Below are 7882 nucleotides of genomic sequence, written 5' to 3' on the forward strand. Positions count from 1 at the left end.
AATTCTCAAGCCATATGGTTCTGTAGTTCGAATCATGAAAAATGCTAAAAGTCAGCGAATACCAGATGTCCTGGAAAGTCATTATCGGTTTTTCTAACAGATGTCGCTAGGCTTAAGTATACAATGTTATAATTTTACACATGGCATTTTATTCTACTGACATCAAGCTTCAAAGACGTCATAGTTTTATACCTCTTTGAAAATATTGTTTCGTGCCTGAAAACGTGCATTTGTGGCACGCATTACTTTTCTTATTTAATCACGCTCTAACCTTAATAATATGTAACGCGTAATTTCGAAAATTCAAAAGTGGTTATTTCGATGTACAAGATAAAAAACGTTCTGGTAGACCGACCAGACAAGACAAGAAAGTTTAGACATATGAAACTGCATGAGTTATTGGATGAAAACCCAGTCCAAACTCAAAAACTACTGTTAGAAGCATCAAATGTGGTCCAAGAAATTATTAGCGACCGAAGCCGGCCGATCGGCTCCAAGACCAAATCGTTTTTGTCACAAGATAATGCTCTGTGTTAGGAGGAACCAGGGTGGCGTGGTATATTATGAACTGTTGAAATGGTTAATAGTGATTGCTACTGCACAACAAATGATCAATATGAACCATGTATTGATCGAAAGACGATCACAATGGGCCCAAAACACGGGAGAACAAATTTACAGCAATATAACGCGCATTTTCACAAAGCAAAACTGGTCAAGGAAGCGTAGATAGCACTTGGATGGGACATATTATCGCGCCTGTCGTACTGTCCAGACCTTGCTCCATCCGTCTATCAACTTTTTGCATCAGTTGAACACGCACTTGCAGAGCAGCACTTCGCCAATATCGAAGAAGTTAGAAAATGGCTCAATAAATGGTTTTGCTCAAAGGACAAACACTTTTGTGGGATGGCATCCATAAATCGTCTGAAAGACGGGCAAGGTAAAATAAGATGGCAAATAATTTTTCCATTTTCTTGGAAAATAATATAATTTTTTTTCTAAACAAACCAGTAATAATTTTCCGGTACTCCTAGTATAGCACTAGCATCAAATAATATCAGATCGGAATTTGTAGCATCATAATTGAACGCCATTTTAATTTTTAAAAACTTTTCGCATAATTGCATTCATTACAATGTTGAAAAGCAATGCAGAGACATCTCCTTGGCGAACACCGGCCGGAACACCACCTCACATGAATTTGAACTATGAACAGCGGTAGGCAGTATAAGTGGGTTGATAACACGTGAACAAGGATATAAAAGCTCGTGACACCCACGTCTGTTTCCTACGACCCATTCAGATCACCTCTCTAGAGCAGATGTGCTCCGCGAACAACCCTATAGAATACAAATCCTTTTTCGAAGGCTCATGGGGGTGAGCAATCTCGGTAGCACTAAGCTAAGACTTTCCCTACCGGGAACCTTCAAACCTAACATATTTCCCTCCTCAAAGTCAAGATCATTCGAGACAATATGATATTCTACTCATAAATTTGTGAGTTATTGTGTTAAGAGTGACACTACTTTTGTTATTTTCAAAACAATGGATCAAAAACAATTTCATGTTTTAATTTTACACTGCTTCTTAACGTGAAAAAGTACTGTTCAAGCGAAATAATTGCTTTAAAAGTATTATAAGGACCCCGCTCCTTCAGAAACAAGAATAAAATATAGGTTTGCTGACTTCAAACGTGGTCGTAGAGACACCGATTATGCAGAACGTAGTGGACGTCCAAATGAGGTAGTAAAATCAGAAAACATCAAAAAAAATCCACAAAATCGTGTTGAATGATAGAAAAGTGAAGTTGCGTGAGTTACAAAAGAACGTGTTGGTTTTATATTGCATGAGCATTTGACAATGAAAAAGCTTTGTTCAAAGTGGGTGCCGTGTTTGCTCACTGTTTACCAAAAACAAGAACGTGTTAATGATTCTGAGCAGACTTTGGTTATGTTTAAACGTAACAAACCGGAATTTTTGCGTCGATATGCGACAATTTATGAAACATGGATCCATCACTTCACTCCCAAATCAAGATGATCCTCATCTAAGTGGACAGCAATTGGTGACAAGCCTATTTTGAGGCAAAGGATAAATCGTTTTATAAAAGTGCTATGTAAATATTAAAGCGACATTGGAATGATTATATGGCCCTCTTGATTAAGATTGCATTGATGAATAAAGCCAATTTTGAACAAAAAAACGCGTTGTCTTTATTACGCCCGGGACTTTTCCGCCAATATCGCATCAATAAGATGATTGTTCTGTCGCATTGATCATTGCGCCAACCAGGCCGGCATATATTCTTCCATTCATATTTGTTTTAAGCAATGGAGTTTATTTAACCATACAATATTGAAATTACTCTCTTGTCAACTTAATATCATTAATCGATATAAAATCGTATAATAATTATTTTAGATTAAGCCAATAATAGTCTCGTCTAGCTAGCCTAAAAGTATATTGTGTCTTCTTTATATATTACAATTTATTTTCAATAGATATTCCATCTTGATCTAAAATTACTGAATTAGATCCTTCACCATTATCAACTTCATATTCTTCCAAGTACCCATGATTAGCAGACGTTCCTCCATGATGGCTTTTCATATGTTTTTTTAAACTAGTTGAATCATAATAACCTTGACCACATAATGCACACATATATGGAGTTTCGCCAGTATGAATTCTTGTATGAACCTATAAACGCATCCTCTTGTGTTTTTTAACTTTTCATTCAATACAACATACCTTTAAATTACTCTTCAAAGAAAATGATTTATTGCAAAAATTACACACAAAGGGTTTCTCACCACTATGAACCCGCATATGTACTTTGAGATGACCAGATTGCGTAAACAATTTTGCACACACTATACATCTATAAGGCCTCTCACCAGAATGGGTCAACTGATGGCTCGTATATGAACTTTTTTGTTTATAACTTTTTCCACATTTCTTACACTGGTATGGACATTCTCCTGTATGTGTTCGACTATGAGATTTTAAATGAGCTTTTGTTAAAAACCCTAAAATAAAAATAAATACATAATATGTTAATCAAGAAACAAGTAGTAATATAATAATTATATATGTTATTAAGTACCTTTCCCACATTCATTGCATAAAAATTTCTTTTCTACTGGCACTTGATGTAATAACATATGATTAGCTAATGCCCCCCTATTTGCAAATATTTTATTGCACTCATCACACTCAAGTTGCAAGTACAATTTCCTGTCTTTAGACTTGTCAATTTCTCCATTAATTAATTTGTGACGATAGACGTGTATGAAATGATTGGCATATCTTTTGAAGCCTTTACCACAGTACATGCATATATAAGGATTATGGCCAGTATGGGTATTCATATGTTCATTCCTTACATGGGCTCTTGAGAATGCTATAATAATAAATTATTTAACAACCAAAAACCACTTAAAAATTAAATTGTTTAAAGTATACATCAAAATAATCACCCTTTCCACAAACATCACATGTAAATGGTTTTACCCCTTTATGAATCAACATATGTCTTTTTAAATTTTGTTGAAAACGAAATCCTTTACCACATTCTTTACATTGAAAGGGTTCTTCTTTTGTATGGCTCCTCATATGACTTACTAGCTTATGTTTTTTACTGAAAGATTTCTTGCATTCTACACAATTATAACTAGATGGTAAACATTGTGAATTTTCTTTAAAATGTTTATCCAAATCAGATTTATTCTTAAAAGATGATTTACAGTTATCACATAAAAATACAGAACAATCAATATAATCACTTTTACTCTAAAACAAAGTATATTTTAATAGTCAAGATAAAACATGTTTCAATAGCCCTAAGACTTACATTCTCGTATGATATTATATTTTTTACATTAATTACTAATTCAAATTTATTTTTGCAGTTATTTTTGGAATGTTGCAATAATTCAGTTTCTTCATTAAATACTTTATTGCAATCTACACAATTAAACTGCAATACACAATTTTTTAAATGTGCATCCCAACTATCTTTAGTCATAAATTTGATTTTACAGTGATTGCAAAATAAATCTTCAGATTTTAAGCAAAGAATCTAAAATAATTAATGCTTCAATACTATGTTATTACATACATTTACTAAAGTTACTGTAGAATCCAAAGCATCATATTTATCCTCAGGAAGCTTTTTAAACTCTGTATTAACTGTATATTTTTTTAAACAACTTTTAGTTGATTGATGGTTAATTAACTTTTTTTTAGTTGGAAACCTTCTTCTACAATTTTCACAGGGCCATTTATTTCTATTAACCTTTGTACTATTTTTATTTGTGCATTTTTCATATATTGTATTTATTTCATTTAGATTATTCACTTCACTGTTGCTTGGAATTTGTTTATTATCATTATTTAAAAGTGTACTGTCCAATAGTGATTTTAAAAAACATATATTTTGTGTTGATTCTTCAATAAAGGAAGAAAAATTGTTCAATAATTCTTGGCAAATAATACAGACATTAACGGGTAAAGAATCACTGAACTAAAAATACAATTACATAAATAACAAAATATCTTACAAAAATACTATTCTAAATATTACATTTATACCAGTAATCTTTGTAAATAAATTTACAGAAGATACTTCTGATATTAACTTTAATTTCTTGCTCTTCACTAAACAAAAGCAACATAATACAGGAAAATCTTCTACATTAATATCCTTCTTCATATTCTGAATATTTTGTATAAACAATGAGAAATATATATTATATTTTTCAAACTAAGCACCACGTATCATTTGAAAATAAATCGTTGACTTCTGGCCACAAAATAGACAAACTCAAATCAGACTATTTGAATGTTTTGTGTTTCTGTCAGACTAGAGAATGTCAGATTGATAAAAATACATTTATTTATGTAGGTTAGGTTTTTATTTTTATAGTTCTGTAGAAATTCACATTTTATGTTTAATTATAAGTTTTTAAACTAAATATCAATTATTTATAGTTTTTTCCTCTAATGTCGCAACGTTGTATCAATGATTTATCGACGGAATTAATAATCTATATATTTAATTTTTTGGATTTAAGAGACTTGGGTCGACTAAGACGTACTTGTAGACGATTTAGAGATATTATAAATTGTTGGGATAAAATTTTCCTTAAAACAACAACAATTGTTAGTAATCAAAATAGTGAAAAATTTTTAACGAGGTAAATTTTATGTTTAAACAAACTTATGTATTAATATTTTTGATATTTAGGTGTTTTTCCATTATACCTACGAAGTTAGAGAAGCTGAGATTGCAACATAATTGGAAACATGGGATATATATTGAAAAGTCTATGTTTCCTATTAGAAAAAAATACATGCCTTGGATAAGAATCGACAAGGAAAATCTGTGGTTTAGCAGAGGTCATAGAATATTCAATTATAAGAGAAATAAAGAAAATATAATTAAGTCCAAACCAAATTATGTGTTAACACCAAAATATCCAAGAAACTACTCAGGAAGTGGAATTTCTACCTTTGATGTAACAAGATTTACTATTAGTAAAGATATTTTAGTTGGAGGATTAAGGTATGTTACAATTAGGTATAAGGTACTTTTTAAATGTTTTTAATATTTTATTTTATGATTGTAGTGATGGAGGTGTTTATATACAGAATCTTGAAAAGAATTTTGATTTTTATATTGACAAAACAGATAACACTTATACATCATCAGTTGATATCAGTCCAGATCATATAATGGTGGCAAGTGGTATGAGAAATGATTGTTTTAAAATATATGCAGTACGTCCTGATCCCATAGGTATATAATTTGTGTGATATATATCTGTAAGTACATAAGATAAATTATAGGATTAACTCATATACATACTCAGGAACTAGGCCAAAGAGTATGGTGTGTTTCATATTGTCAAGACAAACCATTATTTGCCTGTGGAACAACTGCTGGTGGTCCTTTTAAAAAGTCCATTTGGTTATATGATACTGAAAGGTACAATTAGTACAGTAAATATAACAGAAGAGAATTGAAATTTCAATTATTTAAATATTTTTAACTGTGAAATTATAAGATGGCAATGACAAAATATTATATTTTAGATATTCAGAAATATTAAATATGAAACTAGGACATTATATATCTTCTACTTTTGATATGAAATGGGATGGGCCTAATTGTCTTTGGACCTGTGGTAATGATAGTTACTTACGAAGGTTAGTAAATATTGTCACTATTGTATTTATTTTAATACCTAAACCTATTTACCAGATGGGATTTGAGAACTGGACAGTGTGAACAAAAATATCATGACTTGTTTGGGTACAGTTTGTATTGTTTGGATTATGATTATTTTAATAGTATCATGGTAGGTACTTATTTACATGGAAGAATAGCACTGTGGGACATCCGTGCAGAAAAATGTGTTCAGGTAAAAATTATTATAATGTCAGATCACTCCTATACTTTTTTCTTTTTAGTTTTATTTTATGCATGGTGCTGGTGGTAATGCAATCAATTCGCCAGTGTACAGTTTATCATTTGATTCAGAGTACCTGTTTGCCGCTCTAGACCAATATCTGAATATATTAGATTTCGGTGCTTATGGAAATCGTGGTAAACATGATTATATCAAGATGTTCTCTAAATAGGTTAATAAATTTGACTTTTTAATATGTTTATGTAATTAATTACGTTACCGATATTTTAAGAATAGCAAGTACTCGGTGTGTATGTAGAGCTGCATATGCTACATGACCTATTTTGCCTTGTCACATCAAAGTCATAACTTCATGGCTGTAAATCAATCCAATATTAATTCACACCTAGATGTTGAACACAGGAAATACGTTTTGTTTTTTCAAATCGTTTTAACCTAAATAATAGGTTTATATAAAAATAGTTTTCCATAAAATACTATATGAAGCTGTTACATATAATGACAGTTGAACACAAGTAATTAACTTTCAATTGTTCTTTTAGTTACATGATATGATATTCTATTACATTTTTCCTTCTTTTGGTGTAATAAGATAATTTCAGATAAACCCAATGAACGCCACCAAGATTACTTTCAGGGAGGTTCATCTGTATCTACACATTGTACTATTAACTAATATAAAATATAGTTATACATGTATATTATGCAGATTAATCTAATATGGAACTGAAATCACGCGGGTATTTAATTAGATATACTTCGCTTATCGAAAACATACTTAATCTCTATACTTGATGGTTGGCATTATTACTTGGGGAAGTTTTGTTACTAACCGACGAATACGGGGGATGTCATGCCTGTAGCCGCGTCATTTCACATTGTTCTTGTAAAATGTACCTATTAATAGTTCTACTCGTCGAGCGTATGTAAATCAGTTGTCTGTAATAAACCTACTTAAACGGCGACTCTACCTATATCTTTCTAATTTTATTCTTGCAATTATCTATTTTATTTTTATTTATTATATAATAAAATTTCTTGCTCAAATGTACCAACTGGACGTACAACTAATTTTCTAGCAGAAGCACAAGTTTTGACTGATGAAACTGCTGCTATTGGTGACACAGCAGTTATCGACTGGTGTTCGCTATACACGTTATGTAAGATCGCTTCCTGTAAGATTTCAATTTCGATTTAAATTTGATTTTGTTGTCCAAATATACAACGGATGCGTTGCAGTGGTAAGTCACATAGATGGTGCTCAAGAAATTATTAATGACAAATATAATTTCGCTCTATTTTCTTGTCATTAGTACTGCTGGAGCGATAAAGGACATTATCGTTTTTTTAGATAAAGTACTTTGAAGCGGAATGAAATTCCAAATATAATTTCTGCCATACAAATTTTAAAAGAATTTTCACGGGGTGTACCAACTCTAAAACGA

At 31.2% G+C, this 7882-nt stretch overlaps 2 protein-coding genes across 4 annotated transcripts; one reads left to right on the forward strand and one right to left on the reverse strand.

Annotated features, from left to right (window-relative positions):
- Nucleotides 1-2447: 2447 nt before the first annotated feature.
- Nucleotides 2448-4859, reverse strand: LOC143190207 (uncharacterized). 2 transcript variants are annotated; one of them, XM_076394375.1, is made up of 7 exons: nucleotides 4589-4859; nucleotides 4139-4528; nucleotides 3857-4084; nucleotides 3483-3795; nucleotides 3110-3406; nucleotides 2817-3032; nucleotides 2448-2703 (listed from the first exon to the last, which is right to left on the reverse strand). In XM_076394375.1, the coding sequence occupies exons 1-7, from the start codon at nucleotides 4715-4717 to the stop codon at nucleotides 2636-2638; spliced, it is 1641 nt and encodes a 546-aa protein (XP_076250490.1). In that variant the 5' UTR covers nucleotides 4718-4859; the 3' UTR covers nucleotides 2448-2635. The 2 variants fall into 2 exon arrangements, with proteins under 2 accessions (XP_076250490.1, XP_076250489.1); XM_076394374.1 differs by having other exon boundaries at nucleotides 2755-3032.
- Nucleotides 4860-4883: 24 nt separating this feature from the next.
- On the forward strand, nucleotides 4884-6774 carry LOC143190208 (F-box/WD repeat-containing protein 4). 2 transcript variants are annotated; one of them, XM_076394378.1, is made up of 8 exons: nucleotides 4884-5201; nucleotides 5252-5569; nucleotides 5634-5803; nucleotides 5854-5992; nucleotides 6100-6213; nucleotides 6269-6428; nucleotides 6478-6648; nucleotides 6714-6774. In XM_076394378.1, the coding sequence occupies exons 1-7, from the start codon at nucleotides 5008-5010 to the stop codon at nucleotides 6646-6648; spliced, it is 1266 nt and encodes a 421-aa protein (XP_076250493.1). In that variant the 5' UTR covers nucleotides 4884-5007; the 3' UTR covers nucleotides 6714-6774. The 2 variants fall into 2 exon arrangements, with proteins under 2 accessions (XP_076250493.1, XP_076250491.1); XM_076394376.1 differs by lacking the exon at nucleotides 6714-6774 and having other exon boundaries at nucleotides 6478-6672.
- Nucleotides 6775-7882: the final 1108 nt, after the last annotated feature.

This window comes from Rhynchophorus ferrugineus, unplaced genomic scaffold, assembly GCF_030347505.1.
Source record: "Rhynchophorus ferrugineus isolate W39M unplaced genomic scaffold, kcgeb_rfMv2 rfM2, whole genome shotgun sequence".
In the NCBI taxonomy this organism is placed as follows: Eukaryota; Metazoa; Arthropoda; class Insecta; order Coleoptera; family Curculionidae; genus Rhynchophorus; species Rhynchophorus ferrugineus.

Excerpts from the sequence above, each read along its gene's own strand:
- LOC143190208 (XM_076394378.1), top strand. The coding sequence starts at position 5,008 with ATGTCGCAACGTTGTATCAATGATTTATCGACGGAATTAATAATCTAT. Across the intron at positions 5,202-5,251 it reads AGTGAAAAATTTTTAACGAG|GTGTTTTTCCATTATACCTA; the intron begins GTAAATTTTATG and ends TTTGATATTTAG. Across the intron at positions 6,429-6,477 it reads GTGCAGAAAAATGTGTTCAG|TTTTATTTTATGCATGGTGC; the intron begins GTAAAAATTATT and ends TTTTCTTTTTAG.
- LOC143190207 (XM_076394374.1), bottom strand. The coding sequence starts at position 4,717 with ATGAAGAAGGATATTAATGTAGAAGATTTTCCTGTATTATGTTGCTTT. Across the intron at positions 3,796-3,856 it reads ATATAATATCATACGAGAAT|AGTAAAAGTGATTATATTGA; the intron begins GTAAGTCTTAGG and ends ACTTTGTTTTAG. Across the intron at positions 3,407-3,482 it reads ATGTGATGTTTGTGGAAAGG|CATTCTCAAGAGCCCATGTA; the intron begins GTGATTATTTTG and ends TTATTATTATAG.